This window comes from Ziziphus jujuba, chromosome 9, assembly GCF_031755915.1.
Source record: "Ziziphus jujuba cultivar Dongzao chromosome 9, ASM3175591v1".
NCBI lineage: Eukaryota > Viridiplantae > Streptophyta > Magnoliopsida > Rosales > Rhamnaceae > Ziziphus > Ziziphus jujuba.
In genome coordinates, this window is record NC_083387.1 from 11,274,285 (window position 1) to 11,296,248 (window position 21,964).

At 33.1% G+C, this 21,964-nt stretch overlaps 2 protein-coding genes across 4 annotated transcripts; one reads left to right on the forward strand and one right to left on the reverse strand.

Moving 5' to 3' along the window:
* The first annotated feature begins 12,870 nt into the window (after positions 1-12,870).
* On the forward strand, positions 12,871-17,738 carry LOC107411266 (peptidyl-prolyl cis-trans isomerase CYP40). 3 transcript variants are annotated; one of them, XR_007243015.2, is made up of 10 exons: positions 12,871-13,234; positions 14,234-14,734; positions 14,931-15,018; positions 15,133-15,185; positions 15,834-15,938; positions 16,437-16,512; positions 16,912-16,949; positions 17,041-17,117; positions 17,204-17,314; positions 17,462-17,738. XR_007243015.2 is itself a non-coding variant. In XM_048480791.2 (9 exons), the coding sequence occupies exons 1-8, from the start codon at positions 13,064-13,066 to the stop codon at positions 17,092-17,094; spliced, it is 1,086 nt and encodes a 361-aa protein (XP_048336748.2). In that variant the 5' UTR covers positions 12,871-13,063; the 3' UTR covers positions 17,095-17,117; positions 17,204-17,738. The 3 variants fall into 3 exon arrangements, 1 of the variants encoding a protein (XP_048336748.2); XR_007243017.2 differs by having other exon boundaries at positions 15,834-15,933; XM_048480791.2 differs by having other exon boundaries at positions 17,204-17,738.
* A 160-nt stretch (positions 17,739-17,898) lies between these two features.
* LOC107411265 (uncharacterized) lies at positions 17,899-21,633 on the reverse strand. Its single transcript, XM_016018810.4, has 8 exons — positions 21,298-21,633; positions 20,661-20,963; positions 20,181-20,464; positions 19,840-19,968; positions 19,638-19,760; positions 18,937-19,044; positions 18,489-18,667; positions 17,899-18,232 (listed from the first exon to the last, which is right to left on the reverse strand). Exons 1-8 carry the CDS (start codon positions 21,446-21,448, stop codon positions 18,109-18,111), a joined length of 1,401 nt encoding a protein of 466 aa, XP_015874296.3. The 5' UTR covers positions 21,449-21,633; the 3' UTR covers positions 17,899-18,108.
* Positions 21,634-21,964: the final 331 nt, after the last annotated feature.

Below are 21,964 nucleotides of genomic sequence, written 5' to 3' on the forward strand. Positions count from 1 at the left end.
CTGTTACCATGCTTTTTTTAAAAATATATATATATATATATATATATATATGTTCAGTTAATAAATTGTTTAAATATTTTCACTGGATATTTGATGTTGAAAGAAAATCAAATTGATTGAAAATAAAAAAAACCAAAAAAAAAATATTTGCTAACAGGCGACGCATAAATATTGTTATACGTCGCCTATTGTCCTTTCGAAAGGGTCGCCTTAAATGATCTGGCACCCATGTATCATTTAATGCGTCGCTTGTTATTTCAAAAGAAGAAACAAATGTAATCTATTATTTTATTTGAGTTCAAATAAACTACCATTGACAGCCAAAAACATGAAAGTTCAACTCGTTGAACATACTTATGTCGAGCAATTGGATTATGGGTCCTTGCTTTAGATCAATTTACAATTGTTATATCCTATCTCAAATTATGTCATGAGATGTGTTTTTGTGTTTGTGTATACACATATATGTGAATAATTGAAAAGAGAATTGATAAAACTGTTTTCTATTTTTAGATTAATTGAATTGATGTTCATTGGAATGCTATGTGGAAATATTTTTAGATGTGATTTAAAAAAAATTAACTAAAATTAAAAAATAAATTTTAAATACTATTGGATAAGCAACCCTTTTATACGTAAATGTGTCGCCTGTTTATTTCAATGAGTCGCTAGTTCATCTAGCTTTTTAAATGAAAAATTACAATTTTAGAGTTATTGCCAAAAGTTTAAGAAGGAAATAAATAGTACTTGGAGAAACTTTTTTGTTTTAAAAGAATTTTAAAAAAGGGCATCTATGAAACTGTTTATCCTTTGACGACATAGTTTATTTCAATACGTCGCCTGTTTATCTATTTTCCTAAAATTTTTGGTGCGTTTTAAAATTTTACGCGGAATTTTGAATACCATTTCTTTTCATAAAATATGTGTTAGTACACTTCATAATAAGTGTTAGAATTGGAAGCAATCTAAAAGAGACTTGAAGAGTGGAATATTTTGTGTTTAAGTTTCCATTTGCCTGCATTGCTATCTGGAAGTTGGATTTCTCTGTGTCACCCTCGTGGTTAGCTTGGCTTATTCTTTCTTCGTCTCCATGGTTTCGATGAGTTTCTTTTCGCTTTATGATTGGCTGTGACATGTGGTGGATTGGGTTATTTTTTATTTATTTATGTATTCATTATAGCTGAAGGTTAGGTTCGCTGGGTTTTCTTAATCTTACTTTTGTCGATAATTTGTCTGCGATGGATTTTCTTAATCTTGCTTTTGTCGATAATTTTTTTGGTCATATTGTTTGACATTGTTCTGCTTAGATTGGTAGGGAAATGGATAAATCGTGGATAACAAAGGATAGAACCTCAAGCGATTTTGCTAAAGGGGTGAGTGAATTTTTGAAATTTAGCATCGAGAATGCCAATGATTGTAATGCCATATGGTGTCCTTCCATGCAATATGGGAATATGAAAATCCATACTATTAGGGATATTAAAGGCCATATATATTGGAATGGGTTTGATGTCAACTATCGGCGATGGATTTGGCAGTGAGTCATGTGCTGATAATATAGGACCATCTTCTCATTTTGGGAATATTAATATAGAATATAATGAAAATGATAGTGGTAGTAAGGAAGACGTGGCTTTCAATAGCTTAGAAATGACCCGTGCTGCATTAGAAACTTTTGATAATGATCCTAATGAATTTGCTACCCTATTGGAGGATGCGGAGAAACCTTTGTACCCAGGTTGTACCAAAATTTACCAAGTTGTTGGCCTTGGTTAAATTGTACAACTTAAAGGTAAGATATGGATATTCTGATAAGAGCTTTGATGTACTGTTACAATTTTTATCCGAGATGTTGTCATGTACAATGTTAAGAAGACTTTGAGTGCTTTGGGAATGGAGTACATCAAGATTCATGCATGTCCTAAAAGTTGTATTATGTTTAGGAAGGAATATGTGGACCTTAATGAATGTCCTAAATGTGGATTTGCTAGATGGAAAATTGATAAGAATGGTGTGATAGCCCAGACCACCCGCATACGATATTGTCCTCTTTGGGCCTGGGGAATCCTCTTACAACCCAGCTTTCAAGGTTTTAAAAGGCCTCGCAAGGGAAAGGTATCTACACCCACTTATATGGAGTGTTTCGTTCCCCTTTCCAACCGATGTGGGACTTCACAATCCATCCCCTTTGGGGCACAACGTCCTTGCTGGCACACCGATCTGGGTCCGGCTCTGATACCGTCTGTGACAGCCCAGACCACCTGCATGCAATATTGTCCTCTTTGGGCCTACAGAATACTCTTACAACCCAGTCTTCAAGGTTTTAAAAGGCCTCGCAAGGGAAAGGTATCCACACCCACTTATATGGAGTATTTCGTTCCTCTTTCCAACCGATGTGGGACTTCACAAATGGAGTTGTTAGCAATATTCCAAATAAAGTTTTATGGTACTTTCCTATCATTCCGAGTTTTAAACAAACGTTTCGTAGTGTTGAAACGGCTAAGAATTTGACATGGCATGCCAATGGGAGAAAGGTTAAGACAGGGGAAATGCAACACCCTGCGGATTCTCCATCTTGGAAGTTGGTTGATCGTTTATGGCCAAACTTTGTATCCGAAGATAGGAATTTGAGACTTGGGACCGCGGCCGACGAAGTTAATCCACATAATATGTTGAGTAGTAGGTATAGTTGTTGGCCTGTGATGACGGTTGTGTATGATCTTCCTCCTTGGTTGTGTATGAAGCGGAAATTTATGATGTTAAGTCTTCTAATTTCTGGACCATAGCAACCCAAAAATTAAATTGATGTATACATAGAGTCATTAGTTGAAGACCTGCAGCGGTTGTGGAATGAGGGTGTTAAAGTCTTCGATGCTTACCTTCAAGAGAAATTCACTTTGAAGGCAATGTTGCTATGGACAATAAATAATTTCCCAGTTTATAGTAACTTGTTCGGTCATGCGGTAAAGGGATATTATGCTTGTCCAATTTGCAGTGAAAATACTTTTGCTACAAGGCTAAAGCATGGAAAAAAAAATGAGTTTTACTGGGCATAGAAGATTTCTTCCTCCAAATCATCACTAGAGAAGGCAAAAGAAGTCTTTCAATGGATTTTAAGAATTTGAAGTGCCTCCAAAACCGTTGACTGGAGAAGAAATCTTGGATAAGCTTAATGCAATGAGTTTTGATAACTCAAACAAGAGAAACATGACTGTTGATTCTGAAGAATGTTGGAAGAGGAAGTCCATTTTTTTGAATTGGAATATTGGAAATTTCTCCATGTGCGACATAATTTAGATGTTATGCATATTGAGAAAAATGTTTGTGAGAGCATATATGGTACATTGCTCAATATTCCTAGTAAGACGAAGGACGAAGTTAATGCTCAGTTAGATTTACAAGAAATGGGTTTATAGAAAGACTTGGCCCCTAAGCCGCAAGGAAATTGAATTTTCCTACCACCGGCCTGCTATACATTATCAAAGCATGAGAAGAAATTGTTTTGTAAGTGTTTAGCGGACTTAAAGGTTCCAGATGGTTATTCTTCAAACTTTAGGAATGTTGTTTTAATGAGGACTTAAAGATGGTAGGATTGAAATCTCATGATTGTCATACATGGATGCAACAACTCTTGCATCTTACAATTCGTGCAATCCTTCCTAAACATGTGAGACATGCAATTGCAAGACTTTGTTTTTTCTTCAATGCAATTTGCAAGAAGTCTATCATTGTTGCTGAATTGGACAAAATTCAAAATGATCTTGTTATAACTTTGTGCCTTCTAGAGAAATTCTTTCCACCATCGTTTTTTGATGTAATGGTTCATCTAACTGTACATTTGGTTCAAGAGGTAAGATTGTGTGGAACAATACATTTCAGGTGGATGTACCCGTTTGAGAGGTACATGAAAGTATTGAAAAGTTATGTTCGAAATAAAAATCGGCTAGAAGGTTGTATTGCCGAGAGTTACATATGTGAAGAAGTGATTGAGTTTTGTAGTAAATTTCAGAGAGGGTTAGATGCAGTTGGAAACCCAATTGGTAGATATCAAAAGTTAAATGATAAGGATGATGTTGGTGCCCCCATTAAAGGTGAAAAAAATCAATCAATTGATCAACAACTTTGGGAGCAAGTCCATAGATGCGTACTTTTGAATACACCAAAAGTGGAACCGTATGTCAGGTGCGTATATACATGTTAATGTATAAATTAGTTGATATTTTTAATATATATATATATATATATCAACATGTATAATTTAGTTGATATTTTGAATATATTAATATGCATCAATAAGTTGATATGTTGGATAGTTTTATTAATTACAACAACTTTTATTTGTTTTAGTATTCATTTTGAAGTCTTGAAGTCAAGAAAAAAAAATCGAGGAAAAAAAGCAAAATGGTTTCAAGACGAACACAAACGTACATTTATGTACTGGTTACGTGATAAGGTATGGGAAAGTTAAATATTCAATATTTAATATCATTGTTTTAGCTTTAATTTTTCATATTTTTTTCAATTGACTATATTGCACAGGAGCGAAGTCAACCTAATCACACAGTTTCTGAAACATTAAGATGGTTAGCCCATGTTCCACAATGGGTGGTAATGAAACATGAAGGATATGTCATTAGAGGGGTTAGATTCAACACTATAAATATGGATAATAAGAGGGTCACCCAGAATAGTGGTGTCAAAGTTATTGTCAAAAGTGAGTATTTTGCTAGTGCTAAGGATAGTAATCCAATTTTAGCTAAGATGGCATACTATGGGATCATAAAAGAGATTTGAGACGTCGATTACACTATGTTTCGAATTCCAGTGTTCAAGTGTGATTGGGTTGACAGCAGTAGTGTGAAAGTTGATGAGATGGGGTTTACAAGTGTTAACTTTAGTAAAATTGGATATAAATCTGACCCATTTATCTTGGCTTCACAAGTTCAACAAATATTTTATGTTGAAGATCAACTTGATTCGAGATGGTCTGTTGTTTTAACTCCACCACGATATTGTACTTTTGTTGAAGAAGATGTTCTTGGCGATACTACGATGGCTCACAATCCATTTGCCATACAATTGCCAAGTGTTGATGAAAATGATCATGAGGATGAATGTGAGAGTGGCTATGTTCGTAATGACTGTGAGGGGATATGGATAAACAATATCTTCTAAATAAATTGGTACGTATATTTATTAACTTATGTTTTAAGTAATATTTATTTATTCATTAATTATTTTTTTCTTATGTGCTTTCCACTTTTAATTAGGAGAAATGTACCACGTCAAATCTTAAGAAGGTAATATTCATTAAATTTTCATTTACCAAATTACAAATTTATTAATGATTAAGTTTTTATTAATTTATTTTACATAAGTGTTAATAAATTTTTTTATTTTTCCATATGCAGTATGAGGGTGTAATATCGTCAACACGAAGACGTCAACTTCCATCTCAACAAGTATACATATGTAAAAATATGTCAATGAGATGATATTTAATTATATTGATAATTGTTTTGTTATGAACAAGTATTTATTTTAAATTTTTATATTCTAATTATTCTAAATGAAGCTAATTTGGATTTTTTTGTATTATAATTACTTTTATATTTTAATAAATTTTTAAAAATAAAAAAAATTAAATTTAAAATAATAGAAAAGAAATGGCGACTCATGAAGATACTAAAAAGTCACCTAAAATATATAAGGACATATAATAAGATAAATTTAGCGACTCATAAATTTCGCGGCTTTACACAAAATGTCGCTAAAAGAATTTTTTTTCCATTTTAGCGACATAAATATATAGCAACCCTCAACGAAAACGTCGCTAATAAATTTTTAATGACTTTTTCATAAATTATCGCTAAATGAATGAGTCGCTTTAAGTTAATTGTTGAATATGGCGCTAAATGAGAAAATGAGTCGCTAAAAACACATAAATATGCGACTCTTATAATTTATCGCTAAAACACGGATGGGTCGTTAATTGGGAGACACTAAAAAAGAGTCGTTAAAAATATATGGGTCGCTAACAAGGAGATTCACATAATTCGTTGCTAAAACATCATGCATCGCTCAATAGGCGACAAAAAAAATGTGTTGCTAAAAATACATGAGTCGCTATTCAAAATCAATGTTTAGCGACACAAAAATTTAGCAACGGTTTATGAACAAGTCGCTAAAACATTTTTAGCGACAATATTTTAAAGAGTTGCTATGTTATGCATCGCTATAAGTTCATTGCTATATGCGTCGCTAAAAATTAAATGTACGTCGCTAAAAGTGTGAATAGGCGATTGTTATTATACATTGCCCGTTGTCTTACATATTTAGTGATAGGATATTTGGTGACTCCATCGAATGCGTCGCTGTTTATTTAGTGCGACGCAATACTTGCATCGTGTATCAGCTTGATTCTAGTAGTGTAATATGTATTTTTAATGTTATTATTTCTTTGGGTGAACGTGAGAAACACGTTGATAATACCTTGTATATATATATATATATATATTACAATAAATAAAAGCAAAACCAAAAGGAAAAGAGATAAAACAAAAATTGCATCTAATGACGCCCCCCACTTATATTTATGTAATGCAATATAACATTGTGTAGCATTAAAATAATACTACGTAGGTTTTTACGAGAGGTATCAAATGGACTCATACTTAAGGGGATGGAGCAAATGTAAGGAAGCCAACGTTCCCATCACCTTGCATGTTTGAAGTTGTGAGTTTGATTCCTCGTAAACCTCATTTTCGCCTTGCAGTGTACTCAATTTATTCCCATGGAAAGGGGACTATAAAGGCTTCATATCTTCTTGCCATGATCCAAACAAGCTAGCTTACAAAGCAGGCTTAAAAATGGTATACTTATCCAAATAACTCCTAGACTGAGGAACTTCACCAAGAAACTCATTTTTTTATTACCCAAAAAAGAAAAGAAGAAGTATTAAATGAACCGCAGTGTGGTATAATTATTTGGTCTTGGTCGTCTAGGATTGGCCTAAAATTCAAAGTGTAGCACTTTTTACACGATCCAATTTTCTACTCACATTGCATTTTCATATAAAATTTCTTCAAAATTGCTTCGAAGGGCCATGAAAGTATAAATGAATTCATTGTCTACTAGTCCTACATTTTGACTGCTTCCATTTACAATATATCCTATTGTGACAATTGCAAGTCTTCCATGTCGCAGATAGGTGCATAGGTTCTTATAGTGACGCTCTTTGTTAAGTTGTTTGCACATTTTAAGGTTAATTTTCTTCCCAAAGTCATCTCTTGATAATCCATTTACGGCCTGTTTGGTAAAAAGAAAAGTAACTGGAGGAAACTGATTTTCGGAATTTAGTTTACTGGGATTTAGTTTTTTAAGAATTTATTTTTTACTTGATCTATTTGGTAAGTAAAAGGAAAGTTGGGACATATAAGTAATTAAATTTAATATTGTATAATAAATTAAGGATAAATATGTATTTTAAAAAAATTTTAAAACTATTTTCTTTGGAATTCTTAAAATGACACTTATATAGGTGGGAATAATTTTTCCACATATTGTCCCACATTGGTGGGAATCTAATTTCTTGGGTCCACACTTTTCCACCTCAAAATAAATATCCAAATAAAAAAAAATCATGACTTTCCCAAAAAAATTAGTTTTCCACTAACTTTCTCTTTACCTAAACATGTCGTTAGGGTTTGTTGCACAAGAAATTTAAACCATTTGAGAAATTACCAAAAGAGGTTCGATGTTCACCCTCTACAGGTTGTTGACATTCTTTCTGTACCAATGCGATCTACCGATTCGAGAGGATTAGGAAGAAGGAGACACATATTTAAAAATAATAATAGTAATAATAATAATTATGGATATTTTAGTCGTTCAAGTATTTATGACTAATCATTTTCTTTTCTCTTTAGGGCTTCTATCTCTGCATGACAGCCACCACCACTTTAGGAATTCCATATCCAACATGCAGCAGCTACAATCATGAAAAAGTTCACTGGCAATTGTAGCAGACACATGAAACCTTCTAACGATGCTTCCACAATCGATAATGGCTATTTATTTATTTATTTTTTCTAAAAATTACAAATGATTTCAAATTCTGTTATCTCATTACTCAATCCATATTCTCATAATATAAATAAAAGTGCTCAATCACTGAAGCTATCATTTTCGTCGTTAATACTGGTTATTTGTTTTATTATTATTATTATTTATTAATGGGTTTAATCTCCACAATCTACCTTAAAGTTTCCTCCGATTTATTAGCCTTCTTTAAAACTAAACTACGTTTTGTTGGTCTAATTTCTAATTTCTTCCTTTTTCTCTATCTACATGGTATTCAATCATAAAATCTTCTGTTCAGTGTTCCCAACCTTTTCTATAGTTTTGACCAACATATACATAAACAAGCACTCCATAAGTACTAAGCTAGATTTTTCTAGTCTTTGTTATAAATAAAAATAATAATAATAATGAATAAATAAATAAATATTAACCCTGTTATCTATTAATGCAAACTCATTTAAACCGGGCAGTAGTTACGTTGGAGATTTGCTATTGATCTTTGGTGCAAGGGAACGCCCGCGGTGGGGAAGAGACCAAAAAAGGAGATAATTGGTCAGCTAAAAAATTGAAAATGAGAAATTAAAGTCGAAATATATTTTTGTAATTTTATGTCAAAATGCTATGTAAACAAAGATTTAGATCGTGTAGAAAGAACTATCCAACTTCAAATCGCTTAGCAGTTAGCACAACCCTTGTTAGGCTTGGGCTTCCAGAAGGGAAGCTAAAGCACAACTCCAGGGTAACTTCAATTGGGCTGAGAAAAATGTAGGCCCACTAACGCTTTCGAAAGGCTAAAAAGTGCTTTTCTTTTTTTTTTATTTTCACTGGTCATTCAACTAGGCTCTTACTCTACAATAGTGTTCGGTTTTCAAGTCATATTAGCGTCCTTTCATTCCCACCATTATTCTTGAAGGGATGGCTATGTTTTGTTTCCACCTTTTTTTTTTTCTTTTTTTTTTTTGGGGTTGGTAAAAACCTTGTTTTGTTTCAACTGCTTGTTAACGAAGTCATCTCTAATCACCTTGGCCAAAAAAAAAAAAAAAAAAAAAAAAATCACTGTCGTCTGAAGATTTCGTTCGTAGAAATATATATATATATATATATATATATCTCATATAAAGCAAATTACATTATGAACAAAGTGTTTTTGAAGGATTTTGATTTGTGTAAGCAGGCCTTGCCATGAAAACGATTGGGATAATGGTATTCAGTGCCATAATTGTCCCTGGTGGGTTCCACACACGTTAACATACAAGCCAAGCAAGCTAGACTAAGTATTTGTTAAAAAAAAAAAAAAAAAAAGTGATTTTTAATAATCTTGTTTTAGGAAAATCACCATAGAAATTAAAAAAAAAAAACATAAAATTAAGTGATTCTTCATAAATTATATTGTACATGATAATAAAAATTAACAAAATATGATGTTATGTATTTATTACATATAAATTTTGTTTGATATAGTTTTTGAGAAATTAAAAATGGTTTTAGAAATTTAAAAATATTTAAATTAATTTTCAACTGGAAACATTTGTAATAAAAATCAATAAAAAACAATAATTTAAAAAAAAATTTGAAATATATATAAAAAAAAATTAAGACAAAAACTATATATATCACATAGCATTATAATACCTTCTTTTGATATTCAAACAAATGAACCACATCAGGATGAATATGAATATTTAGAAATTCAACAAGTAAAATGTATATCGTAAGCCACACTGTGCTAATCAAAAGATGCAGGAATCAAGTAACTTTACAGTGTATATCTAAAAAGTAAAAAGTAATAAAAACCAACCAAATCAATAACCTTTCTAGCTATAGGCACGGCGGACCACACCCAAAAAAAATGATGATGTCATCAGTACTTGGTCTTGAAAATGCCGTCTTTTCACACATCAATTTTCGGTTTTAGAATCAACAAGGACAGGCCTTTTCCTTACCAATAACAATGATTCATATGGAGGCGCACTGTATTACTTAGGGTCCACATTTACTATTTTATTACGCAAAGGATTTTTATAGAGTTTTGCCTATCACCATCCTAGTTCCTGCTGATTAATCAATTCATATATATAGAGCAAGCCAATTAAATTATCACAGTCGGATTATGATATCATATTAATTTGGTGAGTGGGAGAAATTGCATTATATTTTATCTATATGCATATTTATATTTTAAAGAATTCATCCTACTACTAATAATTAATTTAGTTTCTTGCTCTGTTATATTACTTGTAATAAGTTGACCCCTAAATAAAATTTTGTACATAACCAAAGAATTATCCATATATCTATGTATTTATTATTATTATTATTATTATTTTGTGTGGATTATGTGTTTGTGTACCCAACTTGAGCACTAAAAACTGGGCTGTGCACAAGTCATGTTTGCGTGGATTCAACTCGCAACCAACCAAACTGCAGATAGCACTTGAAAATTAGGGAGTCATGATCTATGCGCTGCTATTTAATGGACCTATCCCAGCGTTCCAATTTGTTTATTTATTGAGCTTTTGTAATAATTAATATCAACAACGGAAAATTGTTGTTTTAGTGCCATAGCATATATCTTTTTATCTATTTTTATTATTATTATTTTTTGGGCTGAAGCCATGGCATATTGTCTGTCTATATGTATCTATAGAAAAAGATATGCATGTCCTATGTTGATTTTTCTTTTTTTGTCTTTTTAAATTACACGCTCCAACTTGTTTTTTTTTCTTATTTGTTTATTTTTTTTTTTTGTTTTTTTATAGAATTACACCCACCAACCTTGGAAAAGATTATGCGTATAATTATAGTGTTTTCCGAGGTCATACTACATAGATATTTCCTTTTTAAATTTTAAACTATTGATTCGAATATTCCCTCTAGTGCATTTTTCATTCACACCATCTATGAGTAGAAGTATTATATATGGATCTCACTTATATGGTATATATATCAATTATGCTAAAAATCTTAATGTATTATAAAACTTAAGGCTTTTGAACCAAACCAGGCTTGCTTAGTCTATTTCACTAAGGTGAAGGATTTTGGCTTGGTGCACTAGCGTGCCTGACTTATGAGTAGACATTTTTTGGGTTAGATTTTTAATCCACTCTTCATATGCGACTTCCAGCATAGGGACAAAATGGCTTTGGAAAACAGAGAGAGGAACACTTGTGCCAATAGCAGAACCAGCAATTGAGATAGAGGCTGCAGTTGTCTATTGAAGTAATTTATTCTTAATTATGTTTTCTAAGCATTTATAATAATTTTTTATACTTATTTTAAATCATAATCTTTCAATTATAAATATAAATAATTCCATTATTTGCATTAAAGAACAAAGCAGTGTCATTTTTGTTTTCGAAGTCTAATCAAAATGGACAGAAATATATATTTTAAAAAAGGAAATTTGGAAAATTAAAAAAGAAAAAAAGTTAAAATGGGTAGCTAGTTGGGGGGTAATAATACTATGAAGATTTGGATATGGTTGAATTTCTAACATTGTGGTTGACGTAACCGATGGCCAGCTTCCCACTAAGTTTATTATTCCGACGATAACGTCCAGACAACGAAGACACACCACGCCTCTTCCTTTCCTCTCCCATCACACTCCACCCTCTAACGGACACTCTGGGCGCAATGCGCACCCCACAAATCCCCATCCTCTCGACTTTTTTGACTTTTTTCTTTTTTTTATTTTTATTTTTATTTTCCGTACCCAAATAAATTTTATTAACTAAAATTAAATTATAAATGCTCTGCTGATCTTTGCCTACCCAACGTACAAAACCAATGATCAACAGAGCTTTGACACGTGTACTCTGCAAGCTGTCAAACACCTCCTAGGTGACAAATCCCAAACATGGATTGTCGCTTCTGCAAATTTTTTGTTTTGTTTTTTTTTTTTTTTTCCTGAAAATTTTATCCGCATCCTGCACTCCCCTACGGGCTACGCGCCGCGTTTGCCGGGTTTTGTTGCCCCCTCCTTTTATCTTAGTATTTGCACTCTGAACCTTGTTTTTCTACTTTTTTAGACATTGTTGCATTTCTTGTGCACAATTTTATACTCATTTTTGCATGCAAAAGTTGCATAAAGTGTTGTTTTATTCATGTGCATTGGTTTTCTTTGTTCTTATTATTTTTTTGCTTCAAAGTTTCCTTAAATTGTTTTTTTTTTACTACGATAATTTTGCATGACTATTTAATAAAAGTACATTGTTAATAATATAAAATCTTCTTTATTACTTTTACTGTTTTATGCTGAAATTGATGTATAAAATGATACCTATTCATTGTAATTAATATAAAACCTAGATAACTGTGAATATAAATAAGTTTTAGAATGATATTAGAAAATAAAATAAAATATTAATATAATTAAAGTTCTTTGATTTTTAAATGATAATTCTTTTATTTTATAATTTTGTTCTTAATAAAAAAAATATATTTGCCTACATGAACATGAAATATCAAAGTTTACTTCTTTTTATTTTTTATTTATTTAAAAAAAGCTTGTATATTTTACACGACTTTTTAATGGTTCAAATCCAAATTTATTGCAATGGGAAGTAGCGGAGATTCAAGATCAATATCTTTATGGTATTTGGTAAAACATTTACCCTTTACCCTCGAAAATTTTAATTTTTAAGGAGAAGAAAATTTTTATTTAAAAAAAAGTTGAAAGGAACAATAATTTATTAAAAAGAACGGGGTGAAAATTAAATACGGTAAAAGGAAAGGGCTTGAAGAAAAACACAGGCGTTTACCATATTGGCCCAACTGGGGTCAGACCAGCAAAAACCAGAAACAAATGGCAATAGAAATTTAAAAAACAAGAGCGAGGCGTTTGAAATTGGCAGATGCGGAAGAGAGAGTTTTTTTGAAATAAATAGCGGGGAGTTAGTTTAGGGCTGATATTTCCCACTAAATCTTGTGAGAGAAGAAGAGTCCAGAAGAAGATACGGAGAGAGAGAGAGAGAGAGAGAGAATGGGGAGGCCAAGGTGCTATCTGGACATAAGCATCGGAGAAGAGCTTGAAGGAAGGATAGTGGTGGAGCTTTACAACGATGTCGTTCCGAAGACCGCCGAGAACTTCAGGGCTCTCTGTACCGGCGAGATGGGAGTTGCCCCCAATACCGGTGTGCCTCTCCATTACAAGGTTCTCTCTCTCTCTGTCTCTCTCTGTATATATATATATATATATGTAAACATGTAATATCTTGGTTGTTTCTATATCGCTATGCATATTTCTTCAATATTGTTGCTGTTGCTGTTGTTGTTGTTGTTGTTGTTGTTTTTGTTTTTTTTTTTTTTTTTTGTTTTTTTTTGGGCAGCATAGTATAGTTTTCTTTTCAGTTGCTAAATATTTTATTGCTGGCAAATGGATTATTTTTCACTTTCTATTCCATTATTGTTATATGGATATTCTTTGGCGTTTTTTTGGGTGTGGAAAATGGTGATACTCTTGATTATCTCGGATTAAGTTGTTTGACTGTGTTTGGTTAGTATCTCATTTCTCGTTAATCTAATATGTGTATTATGTACTGGTGGATCAGAATGATTTTATTTTCTATTTAATGAGAAAGTGTTTCTCTTGAGGTCATTTATGTTATCTGGTATCTATGTTTGGTTGTCGGTAGAAGCTTTATAGAGAAGTTACTTATCTATTTTTCATCAACCAGTTTTTCTTCTTTATTTCCTTATATTTTGTTTTTCTTTTTTGGAAAACGGATTTTTCACTGGATGAAATATTTAGGCATTTGGAATTTTGCTTCTCTTTGTCTCTCTTTCTCTCTCTGTAGAGCTTTATGCAATAGTATTTTATTATCGAGGCTTTATTTATTAAATGGCTGTGCATAAAGGATTTCATGGCAATCATACGGACCATAAGGAGATTTTTAAAATAGTTGAAAACTTTCTCTGTAGCCCTGGAGTGGTTTAGGCTAAGGGTGTATAGAAAGATGAGTGTAACAGTATGATTGAAGTCTCACTTAGCTGATATGAACATCACGGTGTTTTTCCTCATCCTTCTGTTAAAAAGGTTGGATTATCTAATGGCTAGGCTCTTTCTTGGTATCCTAGTATGTTATAAAACTGATTATTGCTATCTAGCCAACTCTATCTTGATTGGATTCTTCTGTTATTTCTATTGTTTCAGGGGGTCCGTTTTCACCGTGTTATCAAGGGCTTTATGGTACAAGGTGGGGATATATCTGCTGGTGATGGTACAGGAGGAGAATCAATATATGGGTTGAAATTTGAAGATGAGAATTTTGAACTGAAACATGAAAGGAAAGGAATGTTATCAATGGCTAACTCTGGTCCAGACACGAATGGTTCTCAGTTTTTCATCACAACAACCCGCACTTCTCATCTAGACGGGAAACATGTTGTATTTGGGAAGGTAGTCAAAGGAATGGGAGTAGTGCGATCAATGGAACATGTTACAATCGGTGAAAATGATTGTCCTACTGTTGATGTTAACATTGTGGATTGTGGAGAGATACCTGAGGGGGCAGATGATGGGATATCAAACTTTTTCAAGGATGGTGATGCTTATCCTGATTGGCCAGCTGATCTTAATGACAGTCCTAGTGAACTCGCTTGGTGGATGACAGCCGTAGACTCAATTAAGGCTTTCGGTAATGACAATTACAAGGTATACGACTTACATTTCAAATTTGGTATTCAAATTCTACCTAAGAGAAACCTTTTTAGATACAATATGTTCTCTCTGGCAGATGAAGTTTGGGTGATGGAGATCATTATATGTTGTATTTTATCATGTTCTAATTTTCTTCTAATTGTCTTTCCTATTGTTATGTTATTGATAAAATGTGATTGTAACATCACAGAAAGAAGACTATAAGATGGCTCTTAGAAAGTATCGGAAGGCATTGCGGTACCTGGATATTTGTTGGGAAAAAGATGGCATTGATGAAGGTGAACTCACTTTTCTCCTCTTGATATGCTGATCCTATTAATACTCTATGGAAAGTTCTATAGAAACATGCATCAGTGCAATCTAACTCTATTCGTCTTCCCCTGGCCTTGTAGAAAAGAGCTCATGCTTGAGAAAGACTAAGTCGCAGATTTTCACAAACAGCTCTGTAAGCTCTATTTCTACCTTCTTGTTTTTTCTTTTTTTTCCCCTCTTTTTTTTGGAGTTATGGTGTCACCTGCTTAGATATTTTACCTATAAATATACGGGGAAATGAATTTTTCTTTGGATACTGACATTTGAATCACCAAAACTTTAACATGATATCTGATATCATAGGAATTTGGAGATAGCTTGTGAAATGGATTTGAATTCTTAGACTCGACTATCTGTTAACTTGGTCCATTTTGTGTTTGGCTTGCTTTGCAAAATACTGATTTAGCTGATATTAAGTGCTAGTTTGGTTCTTTTTGTTTATGTAATGTAATTGGTGCTTTATATGTACTGGTTTTGAACTTTTTTATGAACTCATTTTATTGCTTAGTTATAATTTCGTTGCTCTTCCTGAAACCAATGTTTTTTAAACAGGTTCCAAATTACTTGTAAAACATAATTTAATTTTTGGCCAATGTTTTTATGTGTTAAATCAATAGAGAAGAAATGTGAAGTGAATTAAAATGTATTTTCTTTCTTATGCAAGGTTGATTTACCTGATGTAAATATTTCACCCTGGCTTTATTATAATTTAATGGAGTTTTTTTATAATTTTTTATTATTTTTTTAATCATAATAACGTATGCCTGATAAGTTGTTTTAGGCTTGTAAATTGAAATTAGGAGATCTGAAAGGAGCATTGTTAGACACGGACTTTGCAATGCGTGATGGAGACAACAATGTAAAAGCTTTGTTTCGCCAAGGTCAGGTTGGTATCTACTTTCATAGAGATCTTTGGCCGTTAGGAAGTAGGAGGATGTGATCTTGCATGAATTTGATCTGGACCTGTCACATATGTTGAATGAAGTTTGCCATTAACCTTTGTTTAGATGCTTTCTGCTCTTTGAAGAAATCTTGTTCTATTTCCATGTTCGCACATATATGTTACTGTTTGTAATTTTCTAAATGATGCATCATTCTTCCCTTAGAATAATATAGGCAAATCCTTCCCATTATATTTTCTCTGTTTTTGTTGTCTTCTTTGTGCCTGCCTATCTACTATTAGTTTGCTTTAAATTTTTGACTGTATTCTAGAGCCTCTATATTATTGCTGCTGGTTCCAAGCACCTGGCATATTTTCGATTATTGGAAATTATTCATAATACTCCTTGTGGTGAGCCTTCATTATACTGGCTGGCTTCTAGTAGCTGTGGTGATTATTGATTCACATTTTCAATTCTAACAATTATTTTCCTTTTCTGATCAGGCATACATGCAACTTAACGACATTGATGCTGCAGTTGAAAGCTTCAAAAAGGCATTGGATTTGGAGCCAAATGATGGTTAGTGGCAATTTTAGATTAGGCCTTGGTCATAAAGCTAATACTTTAGGATTCCTTTTCTTTTACGATGTTTGATTTTGATGTTTATACGGTGGGTCATGACATAAGGAACTATCTTCTTTCATCATGTAACATGATATTTAAATTTGGTTTTCAATTTTATATCCATGTCAAACTTAATTAACCAAGAACATATTTGGAGTTTTGAAAGGAATTGACTGGCATCTGTTTGTTGATTTATTAGGCATCTGCTAATTGTTCCGATTTAACAAATTTCATTTATGTAAAATAAATATGTAGCTGAACCTGAATTAAATGATTAATCCTCTATAATGAGTTATAAGGTATATAAGATTAAATTTTTCACAACTTTCTGATAGATTGTCTGGTGATTTTCAGCTGGAATAAAAAAGGAGCTTGCTGCTGCTAAGAAGAAGGTATTTAGATTAAACTAAAACTCTTGACCATTTTGTGCTAATAAAATATATACCACTGTCAACTTGCGTTACGTATGATTTTTGTGTACAGATTGCCAATAGGCGTGATCAGGAGAGAAAGGCATACAGCAAGATGTTCCAATAGCATCACTTTATAACAGTCAACTGGTATGTGTTAGATTCCTGCCCTATTGTTCTTGTGTTTGCTTGATATCGGATGTGGAAAGACTGCTTGACGTTCTTTTGCTATACAGGCTTGTCCATACATCAGAACAACATAAACCTCAAATTTAGTGAACTCACTCGTAGGGCAACTGGTTCAGGCTTTTTTGGTTATGACTTGACTTTCTGAAGGAAAAAATTGGGTACTAAGTTAAATTTTGTTTCAACGTTATTAATTGCCTGTTGCAGGGTGTTTCCCCTTTGTAAAAGATTGGGATAGTCTTTCTGTATGCAGCTTTTATCTTTTTAAATTGTCATCTAAGGGATGCCTTTTGCCTCTTCTCTTGTAGACTGTTACAATGTCGATAGAAGAACGAACTGATCCCTCAGAGAAGATTATAATTGTAAAAAGTCGAGGCCTGAAACAAATCTAATTGGAGTTTCTTTTTATTTTTTGTTCACTCTGTTTTGAGAAGCTTTTACCAAATTGGAACTGGCAATTTCTGATGTTCTGTGACTGGTTGAAATGTTTGAAATTTTAATCAAAACAATTTTGTCATGTTTCCAAACTGTAACAACTTTGATATGGAATGTACAATTTTGATTGGTACCTGGTTTTATTGATTATGCTGATATGTATGAACTTACGGGTCTATATTACATTGCATTTTAGTATTAGCAAAAGATTTTAGTATTTATTTTCCTAAGCAGGGCTATTGGATTGGCATGCCATTACAAGGCAAATTTGTCATTTTACTTTACGCAGCTACAAATTTGTCATTGAATATGATTCATCTTAAGGTAATTTATTTATTTTTTATATTCACAGAAATGGACAAACAGTTGCCTTCAGAATTAAAAATGAACAAAAGAATAAAATTTTCATCCTGTTTCTTTTTTGAAGAAATGCATGATTTTTAATTTCAAACGGCGCAACATTAAGGAAAACAAAAATCTCCCCAAAATTGTCACAGCCTCTAGGTGAACAGTTCAAAACTTATGAATTGTAGTTATCGAGTCCCAAATCCCTTAGAGCGTCAGTTGCAGCAGCCTTACAGCTCTCATGGCTTTGCTTGGCTTTCCTTACATATTTCTCCACACCATTATTTAGAAGAAGAATTCTGTCAAATGAAATACATGGGTTTTTCACAAAAATTGTCCTTTAAGCAATTCTTTGCGTGTGGTGCCTCAATTAGTGTGTTAAAAAGAGTTGGAAGCCACAAAGAAATAGACTCAAAATGTTTTATGCTTCTTGTTTGATGCCTCAAATAATTTAATGGAGATTGGATTCCATTAAGAAATGGACTAAAATGTGTTATACTGTGCTAAAAAACTTGAAATCTGTAATATGCTTGAAATATGAGATAAAAGACTTGCCTGTTTTCCGGGTTTCTAACGGCTAGATTCCGTATCATGAGACAAGCATTCCTCTGCATTTGCGGAGCTGCAGGAAACTTTTGCATGGCTTGGATAGCAAAGTCTCCAGCCCCAGCTTCAACTGCACGTGCTGCATTGTCTGGGGATCTCAAGGAGAGTACAGAGATGATAGACAAAATCTGTAACATAACGTGAATAGTTAACTCAATAAATGAATTTGTACAAGAAATATAAACAACATGATATTTCCAACTATATTGCAGATAACAGTTCGCTTAGAGCATGATAATTAAAACAAAATCAACAAACATCTTATCACAGTTAATACATCAGCTATTATTTTCACAAAAGGTATACCAAAATTTTAGAGTAATCCCACTATTCATGGCTGGTTCATTAGCATGACAATTATGCACAATGATATGTGCAAGAACATAAAGTTATTTACCTCTTGTAGGACAGAAGGATCATCAGAGAATCTGGTTGAAAGCTTGACAAGCCTATCCATGCCGCCTTTCTCCACAATAGCACTCTTATTCATGTCACTTCCTGCCAACTAATCATTTCAACACATTAGCCACTAAAAAAGCTTCATTAAATGATATCACCTAAAGTAATATCAAGCAACAAAATACCAAACTGAAGTTATTTATCTTTTGATAATATATAGCTACAACAATTTTTGTTTTTGAGTACAAATTTACTTGCAGATAGTGCATATATAATTCAAGATCTCCCATATATATTTATGGATGGAGTTAACACAATTGACAAGAAAAATTATCTTTCATATTTCCTTTGAGTTTGAAAACGAAAATCCTCCATCTCTATTTATTCAATAAGAAAAATGGTATAACTAATGAAAGTACCGAAAAGAAAAACTCAGCACAATACCGACAACTGTTGATGCCCATATGATCAACACATATTGCACTTCTCTTAATTACATCTATTTTAAGCATTTAACAGGTCAAAATAAGAAATTAGAATAACAATAGTCCATAACCATATTGTCGACAACATAATTTCAAGCAATACAAGCAAGAGGCAAAACAGAAAATTAGGAAATTTTAAACAGATTTTGCATGCTGTTAAAAGATAGATGTAGAAACTATCCGTTTGTAAAAAACAAAGCTGAAGATTTTAAACCTTCGAGAGCAAAGAACAGCAAACTCTAGCTACAGTTTTGTCGCCTTGTTCACCACTGTCATCAATACATCGGAGTAATGCATCAATACCTCCATTTTCAGCAATTGATTTACATATTTCATCCTGCAGAAAAGACAAAAACCCAGTTTCAAGAAAATGTCCCAATAAGTTGGTGCATATCTGGCAAAAACATAACACTTACATTGACAGCAACAGCCTTTAAAGCAATGCTTGTGGAAACTATACTAGGAGAGCTTAGCCCTTCCAGAAGTGTGTCCACCAAAGCACCTGCAATTCCAATCTTGGCAAATTTCCGTGCATAACCATAAACCTGAAGTTTCCATGCGTTACAGTTACTTTTCGAAACACGTTTTGCAATTCAGGTTGTATTGATCAATTTGAATAGAAATGTAACCATAACTCAAAGATGCTAACCACATAAAAGTGATCAATTTAAAAGGGAGAAATATGCTTGCAAATTCAATAATTCTACAAATGGCAAGAACAAAATTCAGGAACAGTTTGTGAGGTTTGTTTACTCACTTGTGATGCCACAACGCGATTATCATCAGGTGTTAGGAGAACACGTATGGCATCATACAAACTTTGAACGCTACCTTTACTCTTGCTGTTCAGTATATGCAGAATTAATTCATCAATTTTCAACTCCATGAATGACTCCTTTAGAATCTCATTACCAGTTGCAGCGGCAGCAACCACAGCAAAACCACTATTCAGGATGTCCACATTTTGGCTGCTATCATTTAGAATACCCACCACAATTGATTGTCCATCACTGGTTCGAAATGTTTCTGTACTTTGAAGATCTGCAATTGGCAAGAAGGCAGACCCCGGGAATGGCATTTTAATGTTATCAAACAAATCAAAGGCAAACAACTTCAGGGTCTAAGAATAACTTAAAAGGTTAGACGAAATAAAAAGGACAATGGTAGTGTTTTTATCCATTTCAAGCTCAGTAAAGCTAACACATAAAACCAGAAGCAAATTGCATTAAGGTAATACCATGAAGCAAAGCTGCCATTGCCTTCAAAGCGGAAACAAGAGCTGGTTCGTGCCCATTTCGAATCTTAGAACAAATAGAACATACCAATTCCACCCCACCATTCTTTGTGGCAATCGCTGGATTTCCGGAACCTTGTGCACCACATAGCTCGGTAAGCTTATTAAACAACTCCTCCATTTCAACCAAATTATCAACGCTAGTTTGATCTTTAGAACCACCATCCAATTGCTTCAATCTATCCAAACATTGCATCACGGGATTATCCTTCACACTACCCTCTCCTGGGATACAAGTGACAATTCCTGTGATACAAACAAAGCACATTTAAATCAGCTCATCAAATGTATGAAAAATTCATAGAAAGAACTCTGTTTGGTTGCAGAGAAAATGCGGGCAAAGCAGAGAATTTTTTTGTAAAAGAAAGTGACTTTATTGCCGTTTGAGCTTATTAGTACTACCAAAGCAGTCAGAGATTTGTCAATGGAAGCTAAGCAAATGCAGAGCGACCCAAATCCCAGAATTCAATTGAACTCTCTCTCTTTTACCCAAATCCCACATTTTTTCTCAGAATCAAACAAAATCGCAAGTAAAGAAGAAGAAATAGAAAAAGGAGGGATGGAGATTAGGGTTTTAAACCAGAGAGATCGACGCCCTGAAGAGTGAGAGTTTGGAAGGCGTCTTGGAGAGCCTCATGGGGTTCCATGCCAAGGTCGTCCATGTTCTCCTTCACCAGCTCATCGAACGCCTCCTGTGAGATGGTACGCACCGTATTCTTTGAGGGACCCATCAGCACTGGCTATGCTCCGTCCGATCGTACGGTCTTTCTGGGGATTTTGGCTTGCCAGAGCTAAGAAAAAGAGTGTGTTGTGAGTGAGCGCGTGTGTGTTTTCAGACAGCGGAGAGACGACGCAAGATGTGTGTAATTTGAAAACTGAGGGGAAGAACAGCAAAATGACAACGATCTTGGATGGGACGGATCAGATTGAATGGTAGAAATTATGAGATCTCGTTTAAATATGAAATTACAATTTTTAAAACAATTTTTTTTTTTTTTTTTTTTGTTTTTTGTCCATCGTTCGATCAAAATCGGACGTTCAGCATCAATAAATGTTTAATCAATAAATACAATACATATAAATTACCAGAGGCATAAAATGGCAAACATTTTGGTAAACTACCCTGCTTAAATATGAATAATTTAAAGGATGAGATTCTATTATTTTATTAGTTTACATTTAATTACAATTATATTTTTGATAATTCATTGAAAATTTATTTATTATATAAATATATTGTTACGGAA

Bases quoted from the DNA above. Each gene is read 5' to 3' on its own strand.
- LOC107411266 (XM_048480791.2), top strand. From the start codon at position 13,064: ATGGGGAGGCCAAGGTGCTATCTGGACATAAGCATCGGAGAAGAGCTT. The intron at 14,735-14,930 runs GTATACGACTTA...GTAACATCACAG, and splicing joins TCGGTAATGACAATTACAAG to AAAGAAGACTATAAGATGGC. The intron at 15,186-15,833 runs GTAAGCTCTATT...AAGTTGTTTTAG, and splicing joins AGATTTTCACAAACAGCTCT to GCTTGTAAATTGAAATTAGG.
- LOC107411265 (XM_016018810.4), bottom strand. From the start codon at position 21,448: ATGGGTCCCTCAAAGAATACGGTGCGTACCATCTCACAGGAGGCGTTC. The intron at 19,969-20,180 runs GTGAGTAAACAA...TGGAAACTTCAG, and splicing joins ATCGCGTTGTGGCATCACAA to GTTTATGGTTATGCACGGAA. The intron at 19,045-19,637 runs GTTTAAAATCTT...TGAAATGATTAG, and splicing joins GCTGTTCTTTGCTCTCGAAG to TTGGCAGGAAGTGACATGAA.